The sequence below is a fragment of the Marmota marmota genome, unplaced genomic scaffold, assembly GCF_001458135.2.
Source record: "Marmota marmota marmota unplaced genomic scaffold, marMar, whole genome shotgun sequence".
Lineage (NCBI taxonomy): Eukaryota > Metazoa > Chordata > Mammalia > Rodentia > Sciuridae > Marmota > Marmota marmota.
Genome location: NW_025999900.1, coordinates 43126400 through 43148331, shown reverse-complemented (window position 1 = coordinate 43148331; position 21932 = coordinate 43126400). Strand labels below are relative to the sequence as shown.

At 47.1% G+C, this 21932-nt stretch overlaps 1 protein-coding gene across 2 annotated transcripts in view; it reads right to left on the bottom strand.

Annotated features, from left to right (window-relative positions):
• Positions 1-21932, bottom strand: part of Ift43 (intraflagellar transport 43) — an 81266-nt gene that overhangs the window by 3043 nt on the left and 56291 nt on the right. For both annotated transcript variants that reach the window (XM_048799053.1, XM_015494213.2), the window contains one exon: positions 21380-21426. In XM_048799053.1, the coding sequence (XP_048655010.1) occupies positions 21380-21426 (47 nt within the window). The remainder of the gene's footprint in view (positions 1-21379; positions 21427-21932) is intronic.

The window sequence follows — 21932 nt, the reverse complement described above, 5'->3', positions numbered from 1 at the left end:
AATTAGAGATGGAATTTGCTAAGAATCTATTTCTTATGCTAATAGAAATTTAGCTTCCTTTCTCGCTCCCCTTCTGAGTGATTCATACAATCCATTGTGTGGGCTGCTCAGGCTGCTCTGCTCCTTGAGCCCAGGCTGCGTGGGGCTCCCTGGCTATGAGATGGCACAGGCCCTGCAGAGGGACGGGGGAAGCTGGCTGTGCCACGTGCCATCAGCAGTGTGACAGTTTTGGAATGAGCCAGTTAGCTGCCACTAGTGGCTCTCCTCGGTGTGGAGTCCAGCCTGAGATGAATATTCAGAAGTTGGTAAGGAAATGCCCCACGCTGAGTTTAGGGCCCAGGACAGGGTCTTCTCAAACTCCCCTTTCCCTCGGCAACTTTAGCATTTGGGTCCTGTCAGCTCTGCCCAGCTTCTCTGAGCTCGGAGGAATTGCACTTCTGCCCAGTGTCCACTCTCACTCCCCGTGGACCTCCCTCTTGGTACCCACCCCCCTCCTCCAAATGTGCACAAAAGAATGTGGGGCTGGCCCATCTGTGACAGATCAGAGGTCAGCGCGGGCCTTGGCAAAGGGGCTGCTCAGAGCGGCGCTGGCGGGGCTGGCCGCACAGTGGGATTTCTCTCTAATTGGAAAGCCTGGTGCCCAGTAGAACCCGGTGAACCGCCTGAGTGGGACAGAGCCAGCGATGACAGCCAGGCCAAGGCAAGCTGGAACATTCCGGTGCAGTGACAGCTTGAGCCATCGCAGCAGAGGCAGCCCATCCAATTCCCCGCCCCCAGTGGAACAGGTGGCCGTGGAGCAGGTTTTGGGCAAACTTCAAAGAACTTCACAATTTTACAGTTTCTGATTTACAGCCGCAGACAAGTGTCTGCTTATGTGTACATGAGATGGTCTGGGGACCTGCTTCTCTCTGTCCCCCACACCCCCCCGCCATATCTACCATGAACAAACCTAGGAGAAAAGAAATGAACTTGATAAATCTGCTTCCTCACTAAATCACCCACAAGGGATGATCCAGCCCTGCTTCCCATCAGAGACAGTGACCTGACCGGCAAATGTGGCCTGGTGACCAAGTCTTGTAGGTTGGGAAGGTTAACATGCAAAGCACATAGTTTTAACAGAGCCGATGAGAGGAATTGAGTACTAGAGTACTGGTACTGTTGAAAAGCTACCACTGTTTTTATTTTTTGCAGTGTCGGGGACTGAACCTAGGTCCTGGAGCACATTAGGCTCTTACTACAGAGTTACATGCCCAACCCATCTGCTGCTATTTTTAAAATCCTACTATTTTATTTTTAATTTATTTATATCTTGCATTTTTAAAAATTTGTTCTATTTAGTTGTACATGACAGCAGAATGCAGTTCAATTCATCAGACACAAATGAAGCGCAACATTTCAAATTCTCTGGTTGTACATGGTGTAGAGACACACCAATCATGCAGTCATACATGTACCTAGGGTAATGATGTCCATCTCATTCCACCATCTTCCTACCCCTCCCATGACCCCTCCCCACTTCCCCTTTGCCCAATCCAGAGTTCCTCCATTCTTCCTATTCCCACCCCACCCCCCCAATTATAGATCAGTATCCACTAATCAGAGAAAACATTCAATCTTTAGTTTTTTGGGAAAAATCTCGCGATTTAAAAAATCCAATAATTATATTAACTTTGTTCTCATTTCCCTCTATGCTGATATTACTCAAAGAACATTAACAGTATCAACAAGATTAATAAAGTAGGTGCAGGATTCCCATCAACAGCTTAAGAGAGCAGGCTGGAGACAGGATGGCCCATTTCAAATCCTGTCTCCGCCACATACCGGTGGTGTGACTCTATCCTTTCTGAGCCTCAGTTTCTTCATCTGTAAAACGAAGATCATTACATTTACTTCATATGGTTTTTCAAAGTATCAAATGCAATAAACTTTGTAAAATACTAAGCACTGTGCTCAGTACATAATATTCACTATTCTTAACAAACACTATAATATTGTGCATCCAGAAAACCCAGATGCTCCTACCTTGACTTTCTCATTGAATCCTGCCCAGTCCAGTCATTTTTTAGAAGACAACAAGACTAAATCAAGATTAAGCAACTCATGTGAGGTGAAACCACTAATGATACTATTAATAATGCACCGCCAGGGCAAGGGTAGGCTTCCCTCTGGCACCCACCCTACTCTGCACCCTACTCTTTTAAATGCAAAATGGCTTTGAAGACACCTCCTCCCACAGTGGAGGGGTGAGGCAAGGCCTATAGTTAGGACACCTTTATTTTTGCCTAAAACTTAATGTCCTTTGTTCTTGGATAGTTCTCTCATTCCTATAACTGTAAATAAACTAAGTCCTCTCTCTCACAAGCCCTGACTTGCTCCTTCCCTCAAGGTCAAATGAAACAGAATGGTAAAAATGCACTCACCACAGAACCTGGAAATGCCACCCGCCATGTCTTACTAAACTAGCTCTGAGAAGGACAAGGTGGCCTGGTACCGGAACAGCCCCGGGGGAGATGGCAAGGCAAGAGAGCTTTGAGTGGCCCCAGTGCCCTGGGATGCAGGTTCCCCTCCTGTCCCAGTGCCACCCTCCCACCCAGCATCTGCTGTGTGGTCCCAGCTCAGACCCCTCAACCCAGAGTCCTTCGGGGCCTTGCGCTTTCTCCCTGCCCCTCGGCTCTCCTGCAAGCTGCTCCACAGGCTCCTCTGCCCCACTTGGTGCCTGGTTGGCCACACTCTGGGAGATGCTATTTGTCTACTTGTTCCCTCAGTTCATTCATTTGGGGAGCATCGGCTGAGCACCCACCAGGAGCAAGAAGCCAGGAGAGATGGTGCCAATAATTGGCAAACAGAACACAGCTTGCAGTCTTCAGGAGCACCAGCCAGATAGGACGGCACACACAAATAAACATCCTGCTTATGAATCAAAATACACAGTGGGAAAATTACACAGTGGGAAAGAAACTAACTGAATTCCACGATAGACAATACCAGGGAGACCTAACTGTTTTATTTTTCTGAAGTAGAAGTCACATGACAGGTTACAGGATGGGTGTTATAAATTCAAATGCTATAAAAAAGTTTAGCATGAAAATTTTCCCTTCCTTCTATGAGATCCAGTCATCTCATCTCCCTAGAGGTAATCACTCAATTTCTTATATGTTTACTGAAAAGCACTTATGCATATCATAGTATATATGGCCCCCCCTTTTTTGGTACCAAGAATTAAACCCAGGCGCCCTTAACCTCTGAGCCACATCCCCAGCCCTTTTTAAATATTTCATTTAGAGATAGGGTCTCACTGAGTTGTTTAGGGCCTCACTAAGCTGCTGAGGCTGGCTTTGAACTTGTGATCTTCCTGCCTCAGCCTCATGAGCTGCTGGGATCACAGGTGTGTGCCACTGCGCCCAGAATATGTGTCCTTTTAGAAATGTCTGCAAATGGGATCAGGCTACTTATGAGTTGTTCTGAAACCTCTGTCCTTGTCCATATGTCGATGTATCTCATTCTTTTCTATGGCTACCTTGTATTATATTAAATGCTCCCTAATGCATTCAACCCAGTCCAGGAAGGGTGAATTGGGGGCATGGTGTGAGGAGCCAGGTAAGGTCTTTGAGTGAGGGACAAAGTAGCTGAGAGCTAAAGGAGAAGCTGGATTGAGCTACTCAGGGGACAGCAGGTGCAGTAACTTGCAGCATTAGGGAACCTGAAAGCAGGCTGGCACGGCCAGGAGAGCACTATATGGATGAGGCAGGAGCAAAGGCATGGGACCAGGAGAGAAAGGCCCTGCACATCAGCTGGGGGACTCATGCTGGGTACCTGATATAAGTGAGATCCCACAGAGGCAATTAGGGATGACCAAGGTGGACTCAGTGTGGCAAAGTTACAAAGGGAAGCTCTGTTCATAAAAAATAATAAATCGGGCTGGGGATATAGCTCAGTTAATAGAGTGCTTGCCTTGCATGCACAAAGCCCTGGGTTCAATTCCCAGCACTGGAAAAAAAAAAAAAAAGCGTTTGCTACAAAAAATAATTAATCAAGAGAAAAAGGAAAATGTACACCCCCTCCTTGTGAATATCTCTGAACCCAATGGGCAGAATTAAGAGATCACTATTGTGTCCTTCTATAATCCATTCATGGCCACAGGTGCACCTCACTTTGCAGGAAGTAGGAGAAGTGAAATTTGCCTTGGCCCCTTGGCTGAGGGCAGAGACACATTCCAGTCACCTCTGCATTCCCAAGGGCTGGTGAAATACAGGATAACTGAGCAGAACTGAATCAAGAGAGGCCCCTCAAATCTGAAAAGTCACATGTGCAGAAGGTCAATCCCCTTTGTATAGTTCAGTTACAGTACAGTCCCAATGGTGCCTCGGTAGGAGTCACTCCCCAAGGTCAACCAAGGAGGATCCATGGAGACTTCTCGGATTTGATCACATCATGGCAAAGACTCTGCCTCACTTGCAAGCTGGGCCCATGGGGAAAGTCAGTGAATATCCAAGAAGCAACGGATGAAAGGGGCAGAGAAAGAGTCATTCAAATCTGGTGAACTCTGGACCCTCTGGCTCTATCCCAAGGCTGGGCTGCACTGCTCTTCACCAATCTCCATGTTCTAGAAGCACGCAACAGAGGCCTGCTAACACGGGCAACAGCCCTGAGAATTTCTTTCAAAACGAGAGATCACCAAATAGGGAACTCATTTTAATACAGGAACTGCTGCCACCTAACAGAGTCCTTAGGAAACCAACACATGAAACCACAGAAATAAATAAGTGGTGCCCAAATAAACAGCAAATAGAAATGTACAGAAACACCCAAAGATCAATTACAACTGGTTTCAAAGATGCAAGAAGCTGCCATTCGCCCTGAAATATGTTCTTTGGGAATAATATCACGTGCGGGGATTAAGATGCTAACTACCCAGAGAAATCCCAAAGGGACCCTGTTCTGCTTCCGTGGCCTGACAGTAAAAAGCCGAGCTGCCTCTTCTGGTGAGGTGGCCTCACTGTGGCAGCCCGCACTCCCACCTTGATTGTTTGGGAAACACTGGAACAGAAAGGGATTTCTTAGGTGCACTCAGCTAGTCACAGGTGACCCAGGCTCTTCACCTGGCAGACACTAAAGTCCCACAGGAAGGAGCAAACAAAGCAGGCTCTGAGTCTGCGTCCCAACCAGGCAAAGGTGTCTCAAGCAGGAAGCCCCCTCCTCTGTGTCCCATCGGGTTCTAGTCTTTGATGATTTCCTTTTTATCTTTTTCTTCTTTCTTAAAAAATTCCTCTCGACCAGTGCTGGGGATGGAACTCAAGGCTTTGCGCATGCCAAGCTGGCGCTCTACCACTGACCTCGTGGGTGGTTTCTACAGAGCTACATAAAGTCTATTCTGTATCCCAGCACTATTTTTTTTTTTTTTTTGGCACCAAGGATTGAATCCAGGGGTCCTTAACCACTGGGCCACATCCCCAGCCTTTTTTAATTTTTTTATTTGTTCTTGTTAGTTATACATGACAGTAGAATGAATGTGTTTTGATATATTATACATATATGGAGTGTAATTCCCATTCTTCTGGTGGTACACGATGTGGAATTACATTGGTCGTGTAATCACATATACATATGGGATAGCAATGTCCAGTTTATTCTATTATCTTATCTATTCCCATTCCCCCTCCCTTTCCTTCATCCCCCTTTGTCTAATCCAAAGTATTTCTATTCTTCCATACCCTCCCCTCTCCCTACTGTGAGTTAGTATCCACATATGAGAGAGAACATTCGGCCTTGGTTTTTTCACAGGGTCTTACTAAGTTGCTTAGGGCCTCACTAAGTTGCTGAGGCTGGCTTTGAACTTGCGATCCTCCTGCCTCAGCCTTGTGAGTTGCTGGGATTACAGGCATGGGCTACCGTGCCTGGCTCCCAGCACTTTCTCTCACCTTGTCGCCTTAGTAAACGATACAAGGGGCTGGCTTACCTTTCCTTTACTGGGTCCCTTAGGTGTTTACTGATGACATCTGTCCTCTCACTTCATCTACTAACTCAGCTCCCAACCTCAAACACCCTTCTGGGCCACACACAGTCTCCTCAAGCTTCTTTCTCACTTGGCCTTGGCCACCGCAGGGTGTCCATCACAGGCTGTGAGGGCTAACGGCCACCATTCACAGCCAAGTTCAATAACCAATCCACATGAAAGAAATTTGGACATACCGCCTCATGACACCCCAATAAGAGCAGTCCTGACAAACCCCTAATTCTGGGCCAAAAGTCAACAGACAATAGCAGAGCTCGAGACCGAAACAAAACAACGTCCATATTTTTAGGAGATGGCAACTTTAAACTAGAGATCATTATGATTTTTCTCTGCAGCTGCAAAACTTTGTTTTACTGAATGCTGTTACCTTCTGCATCACGTATGGGGAATTTTAAACAGGCAAATGGAAGAAGGTCTGATTGAAGATGAAGTTAAGTGAAAGAAATTGGTCTCATTTAGCACATGACAGGATTCATCTGTGTTCCCAAGTCCACTGAGGTGGCATCATGGGCGTTTCATATTCATGAGCTGCTGTGACACTATGTCCCCTCATTTACAAAGAGCCGTGTTCAGCAAATTCTGTCCCTGTGGACGCCCCGTGCATTTCATGGTCTTGTCAGAGAGACATCAAACGCTCCAGTAACCAAATACCAGAAAATGGCTTTAATTAGTGGATCTCAATCGTACAAATAATTTTTTTCTAAGTGAAAAAAATGGAGAATTTTTGAAAAAGAAAAAGAAAAGAGAGAGCAGCAGGCAACAGGCTTCAAACACCCGAAGGAACAAGGGAAAGAGGCGGTCTCGAAGGAGCTACTGAGCTGTCCCCTGTGCTCCCTGGATTAGGGACGAGGGGCACAAATGCATCTCCAGGTCCCTGGCAGGTCCACCTTAGGAAGACTTGTCCCTTGTCTCTTTTGACTGATTAATACTGGGACCTTGCTACATCTGTCTGGCAGGTGAGGAGAGAGTATGAAAGCTGTGACAGTGGCCAGAGAGCCACACTGCTCAAGTGGAGAAACAGGGCTGACCACACACACAGTCCTCAAGACAGAGTGGGACATGGGGGCAGGAGTCGTGCACGGGCAGCTCCCTAGGGAAGCCTGCGATGGGGAGACAAAAAGCAGGTGCCCGTCCTATGGTGCCAGCTTGGGGTGGGCGTTTACGTCTGTGTCCCATGTGCTGAGACACTTCTGCGCTCCTGCCAAAGTGAATCTCTCATGATGCTGGCGGAGGAGACGGCAGACCTTGAGAGGAGCAAGGTCAAAGTGGTTTTCCCTCAGCCCTCACACTGGGAGGACTCTCAGCGGACGATGGGCTGAGTGCACTGGCGTGGTCCCTGCCTGGCCTCTCCAGAGTGGGTTTCTGGCAGAGAACAGGGCCTGCTAACAGCGGTGAGTGGGCTCGGGTGGTGGGTGACCTCCTTACTGCACCTCCAGTGAGGCCGCAGAATGTTGAAGGAGCTATGGGCACAAGGCCATGGATGGAAATGTTCCCCACCACCCTGCCCAAGCCTACTGAAGGCCACAGGTGTCCACAGCACAGCCGGTCGTTGACCAGGTCCCCACCTTGCAAGCAATCCACAGCCAGCGCTCAGGAGGGACACGCGGGTCCCCACAGGGTTCTCTAGAGAGGGACTCCGTTCACCCAAGAGCCTTAAGTGATGTGATTCTGAGAAGACTTCAGTGTCACCTGCCAGGGTGGCCTCTGGGGACACCGTGAGTGACGACTGAAGGAAACAAGAAGCAAGGCCCCTCCGCGAGCTCCCACGAGCTCCGAGCGGCTCTCTCCAGCTTCCATCTGCAGAGCTGTGTTAAGGACAAGGAAGGGGGAAGGACTTTAAATGGCACGGAGGAATGAAGTGGCTGGAAGGAACAGAAAGCTGCAGCTCCCCACTGTTCAATGAGGCCCGGGATGAATGACACGGTACTAATGTGACAGAGCGCCTTCTTCGGGGCGCCAGTCCAAGCATGTTAGAGACGGGCACATCTGATTCCATTTCATCCTCTTCATGTTTCGCTGGGAAAAACAAGACAAACTACACTGCTTTCATTCCCAATCCTCGGGTTTTGTATTTTTCCTTATATATATTTATTAAAAAAATGCTCCTTTGATCGGTGCCACCCGTGACACCCCCACATACGGAACGCTTCTGAGCGGTTCCCTCCGCGCAAGGCCACTGCTGGTGACAGCCAGCTGGTTTTGATCACAGCCATCCCGAATCGGATTTTCATAAGATAGATGAGGAGTCTTACTGCTGCTCTCTCTCTTATCAGATGAGAAATGGAGGGGGAGGGGGAGGCAGGGTCCTGAGGGAACAGCGCAACAATCAAGGGCTGCGAGGTTCTTTCTCTGTCCCTATGCTGCTGCAATTTTCAAAGGAGTTTGCCTCGGGCACTTTTAAATGATGGTGTCTCAATTCTGTAATCATCTTCCAAGAGCTTTCTCTTAAAGGGTCTTTTAGGTAAACCTAGTCCGTCAACCACACTTATGGACTTGGGAATCACATTCCCAGTGTGTCCTCCTGCGTGAGTCCATGTGCACCACACGCACAGCGACACCTGTGAAGAGAGGAAGGAAGATCCACCAGCTGCCCATCATGATTGCCTCTCGCTAGGGTAGGAGGATCCCGTCACCTCCCCCGATCTCTGCCTTCTCTAGGTTTTGCGGGCTCATGTCCTTCTTTAGAAACTAATCTCCATTTTGAGCATCAGAAGGAAAATGTTTCTCCAGCTGAGGGCTAGGTGATGTCCTAAGTCCAACCTCAGATGCATAAACATCCCTGTCCCCTCCCATCTCACCTGAGCTCACCTGGTTGTCAGGCTTCAAACTGAGAAAGTGAACCACAGCTGTGGGTCCAGGAATGTGTGAACAGTCACCAGCCATCCGGGCTACACCTTGCTGTTTTTGGACAAAGACTATTTGGTGCAACCTGTCTTTTTCCATGGCAGCCAGCATTAGGCTTTTTCTTTATACAGTTCCCATCACTTGAAAGAGACCTCGTAGGACACTGACCCTCTATCTCCTTCTGGTCAAATAAAAATCTAAGGAGTCTGAGATCTCCCTGAACAGTGCTTCTCCCCAATGTGGGCCTGTGTGTTTAGGATGTCACCTGCTCTCATCCCTTAGCTGCCCCTCTCTTCACAACTTCATGGAGAAGTGTCCCCGTCCTTCCCCAAGGGCTGAGACCCAGCTCACAGCCATGCATGGGCAGCTATGTGACACTGAATGGGAGTATAACTCTGTCCTATCCTGATCCTGTCTTCTGAATTCATTGAGGACAGAAGCCAGGGAGTCACAGAACAAATACCCTGATCTCTGTAATGATTTCAGGGAGATGTAACTCTTTACTTCCGTTGGCGTTTACTGTCAGATGATTTGCCCTTAATCACATTCCTCCAAACAGACCACAGGCTGCTGATGGCGTTTTCCTAGTTCCTGGAGGAAGGTTATGCACGTGTGCGTGGCACAAGACTTTCTGTTCGTTCTTCCCAATCCACCTCTTCAGATGGGCACATGCAAGGAAGCTACTCACAGAAACAAAGAAAATGGGATCCCAGAGGAGGTTACTACCAGCATGTTTTGGGCAGAGATGTCATGATGGTAATTCGGGGCTCCCAGGTGTGACCTAAGTGATTTCGGGGCACCCCCCACCCTGGGGCATAAACGCACTCCCTTCCAGCTCCATCAGTGCAGCGGGGGGTCTGGTCAGGACTCTGGGCTTTGCTGTGCAGCGCAGCAAAGGTAAGGAAGAACATGACTGAGCTGACCAGGAACTAAAACCAAGCTTAACACAGTTCTCCAAACTAGAATTCTGCCTTTTGTAGCGGAGGGGGCCAAAAGAAGACAGCAAACCAGTCTCTATCCTACCTGCTGAATCAGGTAATTCCCAACATCTCTTCCTCCGGTAGACTTCCAGAAACCTACTCTGTGATGACGCACGCTCTTGTTAGGCTAGGGTCATATTGCCTTGCATCTCCTCCTGCAAAATCCAGAGCCAAGTGGAAACCACTTCTCTCAATTAAAGAAACCCTTAGGAAGTCCATGTAATTTCTGCAGTGTCTTGCTCACTCTGGGCCCTACTCTGGTTAAACCCTAGCCCTTGTGACCTCAAGGATCTACATCTATTACGAGTTCATTTTTTTTTTTTTTTAGCTGCCAGGAACTTGGCTGTAACCACCTATCAAGAAAGAACTAAATTCAGATCCCTGGTCTAGAAGGTGCACCCCACTAGGAATCAGGAATCTTGGGTCCTAGATCTGCCCCTAATTGGCGGATCTTACACAATTGCTTGGCAACTCTAGTCCTAAGGTTCCTTACTACGAAAATGAGGTCTCTAAGACAGCTGGGTGTTCACTGGCATATATCCATGAGATTAAAAACAAAAAAACAAGCAAGACCCTGTCTCTTAGATTCATCTATGGTAGTCCTTCGAAATATTCCACAGTCACAGCCATGGCATGCAAATAGAGCACTACCCCTTTTGTAAAGCATCAGTGTAATAAAAATCTCTCTTCTATAATGCAATCAGCCAGCGATTCCACCTCCATCCATCACGGACTCTGTTCGGTATTCCCACCATCACCTGTACCACTTCCTAGCATCCTCTTACAGTCCATGCAGTCTTTCAAATGTCGCTCTCTCTGTGCTGCTGCTTTATTTCTTCTGCTGTGTCTCAAAGAGGTGGGCTGCAGGGAGCTATAAACACGGCACTTCAGAGCCCAGGCGGTACCCTGGGGAGCCTCTGGGCTCACCAAACCTCCCAAATTTCCGCAACCCATCCAAGCCCACAGAAACTCCATCCTCTTGCCTTAAAATAGGTTCTCTCCTCTGAAAGATTTGGCATAGACACAGGAATTCATTATGCAAAAGTAATCTCAGTGGACTTGATGGAGAAGAAAGAATAACAAGAAAGAGAGGACCGGTCAAACCTGAAAATTCTGTTTCGTGTGACAAGAGCTTTAACGACCTGGCCTCTTTAGCTTTTCTTTGTTCAGCCCAGACACTGTTGTGGACACGACTTCACAGGAAGAGGATCAGCAGAGAAGAGGACACCAACGCGTGACTTTGAGAACCAGTGGAGGAGAGCAAATGTGCAACAGGGTGCTGGAAAATCGCGCAGAGGCTGCTGCTTCAGTAAGTGAGGCTGAAGAGCAGCCTGGAGCCGATACTAGCCGAGTGAGGGCAGAAGGATTAGGAGACGCAAGACCACATGAGAACCCCAGCTCTGCGGCTTACCAGCACGGGCAAGCTGAGCAGTTAGCACAAAGCCACCCGCTAAACTTACAGGAATTTTGCATGTGAGTCTGCTGTAGTTTCAATCATAAACAGCTCTCCGCGTCTGTGTTAAAGGCTTGGTGCCAGGTTGGTGGAAATGTTAGGAGACAGGGCCGAGGAGGTCCTTAAGTCATTGGGGTCATTTCCCTGAATGGGATTGTGGGATCCTGTTATCTTTCTCTTTTTCCTGGCTTCTTGGCTCATGAAGTAAACAGTTTGCTCTGGCATGAGCCTCTTGCACTTATCAACCAACACCCCGCTGAAGGCCAAAAGCAATGGGCCTCATCTTAGACTGGAGCACCCAAAATCATAAGCCAAAATAACCTTTTTCTCATTATATGTTAATTATCTCAGGTATTTGGTTATAGTAATGGTAAACTGACGAAAGCCAGGTTGTCAAATACAAACATCAATGAAGATGAGGTTATACGATTATAATTAAGTTATATTAAAACCAAGATAACCGATCCTCAAACTCACCACTTTCTATATGCTAATATACTTTACTTCACCTGTGCTCTCGAAATTATCTACATATGATGTACTTACAGGGTGGAAATATAATGCAACTGTGACGTCCTAACTTTGTGGACACTGACGTCATGGTAGTAGCTCAAAACCAGCCGTGGTGGGAATATCTGCACCACAGAAACTGGCAAACACTAACAACCATGACTGTTTCTCTCCTGGAAAGCTGGCTGTTGATCTGCCATCACATCCTGGCTTACTGGCCATGTGACCTCAGTGAGTTCTTCAACTTCACAAAGCTTTGATTTCTTCCGCCATTAGATGGTGAGAATCACAGCGTCTCTCAGAATTGCTGGGGGGGTTAACTGAAGTACTGCAGGTAAGGCACAATGCCTGGTGCGTGGCAAACACAAACATTAACTGTCAGAACCACTTCCTACAAGAATGACTTCTTTTTCAAATTGCGTACCAGGATCCTATGAACAGAACCAAGCACAGACACAAGAGAGGGCAGCTTAATCCAGGAACAAGTGAGTGCAAACCCCCACCCCTGCTGCAATTCCTGCTCCTGTGCTTGGAAAGGGGAGACAGGCAGGGGTTTGAAAGACTTCAGTGACTAGTCCCAATAACTTTGAAGTTCAAAAACACAAACCTCTTTGAAGAAGCATTATTTAATAAAACATCAGTGGTACTTACAGTAGTTTAAATAAAATCAGGGAGGCAAAGGAGCTAGGTTTAGGAGCCACCTAGGAAGTTCCAGAAGCTGTCTTAAGCTTGAGGAAGGAATGCAGTACACAGTGGAATGTTCTAAGGGAGAATGGAGTTGAGACACCAGGGTTCCAATTCATCTGTCCTTTATTTTTTGTACTGGAGACTAAACCCAGCAGCGCTTAACCTGAGCCACATCCCCAGTCCTTTTTATTTTTTATTTAGCGACAGAGTCTCACTGAGTTGCTTAGGGCCTTGCTAAATTGCTGAGGCTGGCTTTGAACTTGAGATCCTCCTGCCTCGGCCTCCCAAGATGCTGGGGTTACAGGTGTGCGCCACTGCACCTGGCTAACTGATCTTAAAGAATTCTTCTACTTTTTCTTTCTCAACATTAATGCTATTTAGGCTCAGAGTGACTCTGATGTTTGCAAGAAAAGGGATGAAGAATATAGTCAAGGGTTAAGCAAGGAATGAAAAAGAGCCCAAAAGAGAATCAGAAAGCCCAAGAGAGATGAACAGCGAGTGGAGGACATGGAGGGGTGGCGGAGAGATGGTCCTCTAGAGATAGCATATTTCCAATCCCACTGACAGCCCAGCACTTCACATCTCCTCCAGCCTGGCTGCTTGGCTGTGTTCAGCCACTTTTACCTATTTTCCCTGTTGACATGGATAGAAAATTGAGCAATTACCCTTAAACTCAGCTCTCAGATCATCCAGATTGCTGCACTTGCGGAATTAAGTCCCAATTGCCCCCGGCTAGAAGTGGCTCGCCTAGGCTTGTCCTTTAGGAATTAAATACTTTTTGGTTGGCCAGAAGGATTTATTGTTCCTAAGGTTTTGAGGTATTCAATTCTGTCAAAACTGTATCTTAGAATGCAAAGGAGCCCCATCTCCAGTGGAGCCCAGGCACGCCCAAGAGCCAAGACTGCTGGGAAGGGGATTCCACTCACAGCCCTGCACGACACCAAAGGGCCATGGTTAAACACAAGAATCACTGATGGCTTTTTTAAAATTTTAACTTGTGCTTTCAGAGACCTTCTACTTTTTAAAGACATACTGTGGGGCTCACAAATTCTTTTCTAATTTGAATTTAGCTCTGAGTAAATGATTTGAAAGTTGAGTTCTTGTCTAATTGCACATTCACTCGTTGTTTTATCCTGAATATTCTTCATCCTTTTTTAAGATAAGGAATTTCCTTTCTTCTATCCACGGCCTCTCAATGCATTTTGTTTTCTGTGCTGGGATCAAACCCAGAGCCTCTTGCACACTAGGCAAGCGCTCTACTACTGAGCTCCGTCCCCAACCTGTGATGTTCTTTTGTTAAAGGTTCACATTCTGCCCCGAGTTTACTTTCTGTGAGCTGGTTTTAGAGCTGGCCTTCAAGAGGTTAGGGAGTGACATAACCTGGTCCTTGCTCTCTCCCTCCTCCCCACCCAGCCCCACTACCACCTCTCCTGAAGTTTACATTGAAGTTTGAAAGTCCCTGCTTCAGAGTGGCCTTCCCGCATCACCTGATCCACATCAGTCTTTCGGATTTTCTTTCTCATAGGGCCCTGCACTCTTCCTTTGGGGCACTCAATCACAATTGTGTGTTTGATCCCTACTTCCCTGACTGGATAAACTGCACGGGACAAGGACGGTGACGTTTCCTTCACCACTGCATCCCCAGAGCCCAGCCCCGCGCATCGCAGGTAGGAATGTTCAGCAAACAGCTGCTGAAAGAGTCAATGAGTGACTTCCCCAAAGTCACCCGGACAGGCTGAGTTCAACCCTATTCCAGCTCTGACCTTTCTCTAATGCCATTCAACCTTTCCATGACAGGAGTCCAGGGCCTTTGGACAAAGCAGGAACTTGATTCTCAGAATGGATGATGATGCCACTGAAAGATGGCCATTTCAAGACCAGTTTTACCTCCCTATAATTTTGGGACCTTACTGTCATGTTGGGGTCTGTCTTGTCATCTTCCAGCTGTTTTCTGTTACAAATTCAATGTCCCTGAAGCACTGCGATGGCGACAGCTGGGAGTGAGGCTACCTGGAATCATCAAGGTGGATGACTGCTGGTCTTTACAACTGCATCCAAGGCAGAGCATGTAGAGTGGCTGAAGACTTGTAGTTGAGGATGGATGAGACGCAGGCTTGGCTCGGCAGAACCAGTTCTCCTCTGGTCACCTGAATTCCTTCTTCACTCTGCAGCTGGAGTCTCCTCTCGGATCTGGCGTCTTACCTTGGGAGGCGTTTCTCATTTTTCTCTAGCTAACCAAGCCCTGCCCATCCTTCGGGATCCGGTACGAGTTCTTCCTTCTCCCTGAAGTGCTCTCAGCCCACAGGGATTTCTTCCTCTCCTCAGCTCAAGGCCATTAGTAACATAACCCACCGACATGGCAATCACTGGGGGCTGCCTTGGCTACTTAACTCTTGTAGTGCTTTTGATCTTTTATCTTCCAATAAGGTCCTGAGTTCCTTTACAGCAGAGGCCCATAAGGTGTTGTGAAGGACCTGCGGACCAGTTCCCAAAGGCCTGATCCAACTGGTAGATGCATTTCATTCTGTTTACAAAGTGCTTTTATAAAATTCTTTCTTGGGGGCTGGAGTGTGGCTCAGTGGTAGAGAGCCTGTTCACCATGTGTGGAGCCCTGGTCCCCAGGACCAAGAAATGAAAAATCAGTCATTTTTTCGCCCCAGTTTTTATTTTTTGGTGCTGAGGGTTGAACTCAGGGCTTTGTGCATTCCCAGAGCATGCTCTACCATGAGCTGTGCCCCCAACCTGTCACTTCTCAGAGATACATTTGAAAACTTTGAGGATGTGCCCCCTCCCCTTCTACCTTGCCGTTTCGCAGGCTCAGATCATCCACCTGGACCACACAGCCATTGGGCTGACAGCCTGGCCGTGGTCTTGCCAACAGTCCCCACGTAGGACATTCTTGTTAACCAACATAGCACAAAGCCACCTCTGATCATCACTGACTCTTCCCCTTCTCAGTTTGAAGACACGCCTCATCTACCTCCAAAGCTCTCTCCTCCCTGTTTTTCTCTTCTCTTCCCTGGGAAGCAGGAGGCATCAGTGGAGGGAGGCCATGCTTCTCTTTTCTCCGGAGGCACCAGGGGCTTGGAAGGAAGAGTGTGCCTTCCCCAGGGAAGAATGAGCTGCGTGTACCAAGGGTGAAGCCAGGGAGCCTGAATGCTGACAAGTGCATCTAGAGGGACATGGCTCCCGAGAGTTCACCATGAGAGACGGAAAGAAAGGAGTGAGGCTCTCTCCTCGCCAGACCAGAAGCCCCAGAGGACAGGGACTGCACCAAAACCTGCTGGCTTTCCTCAATGACACCTCCAAGTCTGCTGGTGGAAGGGGACCATGGAGGAGGAAGGAGACCCGACCTCTGGTCTTCATTTCTCCTTTGGGATTCTCACCCATCACCCACCTCCACTAATGTAAGAAATGATCAGTCCCCTCCCAGGTCCTTGCACTGACAACCTCGAAGAACCTGGATGTGACTTTTATTAAGAGAACCAGCAGGTTTCCTTACAGGTGTCCAAAGAGCTATTGAAAGTCTCCGCTGAGTGAGCGTCCATGGATGATTGAGGGGAATCCGCCTGGAGTCTCCTCGCCCACCGGATATTCCAAGTTCAAAGGAGCAGCCTTCACCAGCCAACCAAGTAATTCTCCGAGCAAAGATAATTCTAGAAACTAGCTATATGTAACATATGATTCTTACTGCATAATGGATTCTAAACATTCACAGAGAGTGAAGTGGACTAAGTAGAGTGTGAAGTGTGACATATGAACTGAGTTTCCATTAAAGGGCCCAAGCATGACTGCATGGAAAACAGATTTATGCTGGAGAAGAGGCATTCCTCCAGGAGGGGAGAGCACGTGCGCTCTCTGACAAGGAAGGGTTTCATGCTTCAAGCCTCCAGCGCCCAAATAAAGGCCGAATCATGAATTTCATGTTGCAAGTTTATGAAGGGGGAAAAAAATACTAGAGGTGTTCTCTGAAAATAGGCATCTTTCTTTTTTCCTTCCTTAGTGAAATTGTTGTTAAGCACCCCATCAATCACTCGAGGCGCTCTATGTTATAAATCTGGAAACTGACATCAGTACAAATTAACTCATTGAATGAGACACCCGAAGCCTCTCTGAGGGTCCCAGCATCTGTTACAGAGACTAAGAATGAGGGCTCTGGGGTTCAAGATCCACCTCCAAATCCTGGTGCTGCCATTAACTAGTTGTGTGACCTTAGAAAAAGTTATCTTTATCTTGGTTTGCTCATCTTCGAAATGGGGATAATGAACCTTTCATATGTCTACTGACAGGTGAACATACTATGGTATGTCCATACAATGGAATACTACTCAGCAATAAAAACAAACAGGCGAACAACATACAATAATGAGGATGAATTTCACAATCATTATGCTAAGTAAAAAAAAAAAACAGGCACAGATGCATGTATACTTATGCTTTCACTTACATAAAATTACATAAAATGAAAATATTCTGATAAAACACACATCAGTAGTGGTCTGAGACCAGGGGCAGAAGAGGGATGGACAGGGGCATGAGGAAATTTTGTCTTATAGCGGGAGGGTGATGGGAATGTTCTGTATGTTGATGGCGGTGATGGCTACACAGGACATGTATATTGTCAAAACTTAAATTATGCACTTTGAATGGATACAGTTTACTATATATAAATAAGATATCAACAAAGATGATTTAAAAAAAATTTCTCATGGATTTGTTTTGAGAATGAAACAAGAGAAAACGTAAAACGCTAGGCCTGGTTGGTGGCACATAAATGCTTGGTAATACCTGACGATGGTAATGCTAGTGGACACTGAGGTCCAACAGCAAGTGTTCTCTTGGGCGTCAGAAGACCAGAGTCTCCCTGAGTCCCACTATATTGTATAATAATCTGTAAGCCTCTATTTCTTAATATGTTTCCACATGGCAGGTTTGGTCAAGAGGGCCTACAGAGTTCCTTGCAGCACAACAATTTGCTTTTACAGTGACATCTCTCATGGCAGCCCACACAACCTTCTAATAGCATGCATTTATCACGTGGGCAAACGGCGGCATTCAGAAAGTTTTGCTGTGACATTTAAGGTTACTCCTTGAAATGTACCATTTTCTATGATGATAAAGGCGGAGAAAGTAGGATTTCTGAAGTCCTTTCCAGGGAGTTGAAAAGACAGAGTATGGGAAAGCCGACTAGCCCTCCAACAGGACAGTGACTTTAGCTGTTTTCATTTGGAAGTTTTGGCTGAAAAACTCTTAAAATCTTTCTCCTGAAATGTAATGTTTTCTTCCCTACATCACAAGTCTCTCAATGTTTTGACAAATACACAAGCAACTGGGGACTGAAGCTATCCCAAGAAGACCCACAGCTGACTTGCAGTATGCTCACTCCTATGTGCCATCCCAGACTGGCCCGATCCTCATGCTATGAACTACCTGCCTTCATCACCATCTCCCTCTCCCTCGTTCAAATCTGAGACTCCAGAACCATTCATTATTCTAGCGTTACAAAAATTTTCTCACATGCTGCTCCTTAACCTCCTAACACTTTTATTTTGAGGGTGGGGATTGAACTCAGAGGCACTTGACCACTAAGCCATGTCCCCAGCCCAATTTTGTATTTTATTTAGAGACAGGGTCTCACTGAGCTGCTTAGCACCTTGCTTTTGCTGAGGTTGACTTTCAACTCATGATCCTCCTGCCTCAGCCTCCCGAGCTGCTGGGATTGTAGGCATGCGCGACCACGCCCGGCTGGCTAACACTTTTATTAACATCTAGAGGAGGCCCTGTTTCCTTGAGTCCTTGGCACGTCCTCCCAGTCACCTCACTGTCCTGTGCAATTAATGGCTGAAGCAGCTGACAGTCTGTTAGGACAGTCAGATCAAAAGCAGGGCCAGCAACCACCAATCACCGAGCTGCCAGTTCAGGGCTGGCAGGACATCCCAGGTACCGGTCTGAGAAAACAGACTTCGAGAACAGAAATGCAGGTGTCTTAGTTACCAGGGTCACTGGAAATTATTAGGGATAAAGTCTGGCAGCGGAAAGGAGATTAGTGGCCAAAGCTAAAGGAAGAAGATCTGGCAAAAAGGAACGAGCTTGTCGACAGGAGATACTGAAAGTAAAGAAAACTGCGGAGGAAAGACGAGAGCATGCTCAGGAGCTTCCCCTGCTCCCACAGGTAGGCTGCCCGTCTCTCCTCTAGTGCTGACTCTTCTGCTTTGGAACCCCTTTGGGATGAGATGAGGTAGAAGTACTTTTTCACATGACCCCTATACTCTCCAGTGCTCAGTCCTGATGTTCAGGGGCACCACAGCAAGCAGGTTGCAATCTTTCGTGTGCCAAATACTCACCTGGGCAGCTTAGCTAACTTAATTCAGTTCTCTGGCCCCAGCTAAGTGTGACTTGAACAGAAGACTGGGAAGCTGTGCAGAGGAAAAGCTTCAGGATCCGACTGTCTGTAGGTAAGCCATGCCTATGTAAGGTGAAAGGCCACAGGCTGGGCAAAGAATTAGCACCAGGAAAATGTGAGCTGAACAATCCCCAGAGCCGGGGAACTGCAAGAGGCTCAGCTCCATCCAGCCAGAGGGGAGAGACCTTAGTGAAGAACAGGCACTCAGCAGAGACCCCTTAGTGTCTCAGTGTTTAGGGCTAACTCCAGACCTGCCCTATCAGGCTCCAAGACAATTCTCAAAACGAAGAGATACATTAACTGCCTACCAAAATAAATAGGTCAGTCATTCAAGAAAGACTCAGAATCCAGCCATTCAACACAGGAACATCCACAATGTCCAGCATCCAGTCAAAAACTACTAATTGTGTGAAGAAGCAGAAAAATATGACTTGTGATCAGAAGAAAAATCAGTTAATAGAAACAGGCTCAGAAAAGATAGAGACAATGGAATTAGCAGCAAAAGGACGTGAAAACAGCTACTATAATGCCTATCATCAAGAATAAAGAAAACCAGCCAAGAGGATGGCGCAGGCCTGTAATCCCAGCTACTCAGAAAGCTAGGCAGGAGGATCCCAAGTTCAAGGCCAGGCTGAACAACTTAATGAGACCCTGTTTCAAAATAAAAATAAAAAAGGCTGGGGATATACCTTGGTGGTAGAGTGTTCCTCAGCTTAACCACCCGTAACNGGCTATTTTTTTTTTTTTTTTGGTGCTTGGGGATTTGAACTCAGGGCCTCATGCATGCCAGGCAAGCACTTTACCACTGAGCCACATCCCCAGTCCCTGAATGGGCTATTTTAATAGTTGATTGGACATTAAAAAAAAATCACAAAAAAGAAAAGAGCAATTACACAGCAAGAGAACCATCCAAACAGAAGAAAAGGGAAAAGCAGACTGAAGAACAAACAAATAACAGAAAAACCACTGCCTTGATGACAACAGTGTGGACAAACATAACTAGAGCCCCAGAAGGAGTGGAAGGAAAAACATACATAAAGAAATACTGGTGGGGCTGGGGCTGGGGCTGGGGCTCAGTGTGGAGCACTTACCTAGCATGTGTGAGGCACTGTGTTCGACTCTCAGCACCACTTATAAATAAGTAAATAAAGGTACTTCAACAATTAATAAAACTATTTTAAAAAGAAAGAAATACTGGCTAAAATTGTTTTCTGAATTTGATGAAGATTATAAATCCACAGACTCTGGAAGTTCAAATAGAATAGACACATACACAAAAGAACTACATTGCACAAAGGGGAACAAAACAGAATGACTACTGATGTCTCACCAGAAAGAATGTGGGACCAAAGACAATGAAGTAACTAAAGTGCTAAAAGAAAAAAAACAAAACATTAGCCTAGAGTTCTGTGTCTGGTGAAAAGTGAAGACATTTTCAGGCAGGAAGACGGTGCTGCTGAGGACCTGCTCCACCAAAAAGGATCAAGTTCTGAAGGAAACGGATGCCAGGGAGAAACCAGGATCTCCATAAAGGAGTGAGAAGTATGAAAACGGTAAATAAGTAAGTTGTTTTTTTTTTTTGTAGTCCTGAGGCTCAAACCCAGGGCCTGTGCATGCAAGGCAAGCACTCTACCAACTGAGCTATAGCCCCAACCCAATATGCAGGCGTTTAAAAAAGCTTTAGTAATTTTAGGTTCCAAACATAAGCTCCCCTCTAGTAGGTTGCTTTGAGAGAGTCACACAGACTACATCTCTTCCCTTGAGTCTTGAACACAAGCTGATGCGGAGCCACAACCGCTGGCCTTTCTAGTCCTTATTTGTCCTTCACTTCCACAGTCAGTATTAACCGACTACTATGTGTCAGTACTGCAGATGCCAAGTGAATAAGTCAGAGTGTCTGCCATCAAGGAGCTTAGTGTCTGGGGCAGATGATGGGGAGGGGGCAACCAAGTCAACAAAGACTCAGAGTGGGACCTCCTAAGTGTACTCAAATTCTAGCAGCGTTGTGACCTCAGGCACTCTCTTGGTGCCTCAGTTCCCATCACTGTGAGATGGGGATGACAATGGTACTCTCCATCTGAAGAGTTGTGGTGAGGTTCAATGTTGTAACCTACAAACTGTCAGAACTGGCAGTGCTGGTGCCTGGTGCACACTGAGCACCCAGGAAGGTCTAGCTATTGTCGTTACGGTGGAGATTTGCCAAGGAGGCTGTGGGGGCACAGAGGACATCTGAGAGAGAGGATAGGATGGAAAGGGAAGACATTCCAGAGGAGGCGACACTTGGTTAGGTTTTCAAGGACAAGCAAGGTCAGTGGATAATGATGGGGGTAAGGTACTCCGAGCAGAGGCAAGATCATTAGCAAGGCATGGCGATGGGACTCTGTGCGTGAGAAGACCATTGCACATGAGTTCAGCAAGGCTGCAGTCCAAGAAATGCCCAGGACTCTGCGCCCTCTCTAGATGCCTGACTTCCTGCAAGGTCATCTTACCTCCTCCGTCATCCATTCCATCCAGGCTGTGCCGTCTGAGGCGGTGGCTGCCCCCAAAAAAAGGAAGAAAAAGAGAGAAGATGATGAGTTTTAAACCCCAAAAGGAACTACCCATTTTTTATTGCAGCCACTGTTTCTCTTAGGTGGCGATGTCCCTACGCCAGCTTTCATTCCCCATTGTGGTCAGACCTAACTGGGCAACTGGCTCTGCCATGTATGGTTCCACAGCCTGCCTGATGCTCCACTCTGAAGGCCATCCTCACGCATCATGACATGAATGCTCCCCGGCCCCTGGAGGTGTGACATTGGTGGCCTTGCTTTTACAGTCACATTTATCTAGAAACTTCTTTTTCTTTTTGAGGTAAGTCTGAGGAGGAGGTAAGGCTTAGCAAGCTGGCATTGCTTCTGCCTGTTTCTGTCAAGCTTAGGTCGGCATCCTGAGATGAGCACACAGCAATTCTGAGACCACTCGGTGGGAGAGATGATGTGGGCACCGATGCCAGAGTCCAAACCGTCAGCCAAGGAGGCAGCACTGTTCAAGCCCTTGACCCAG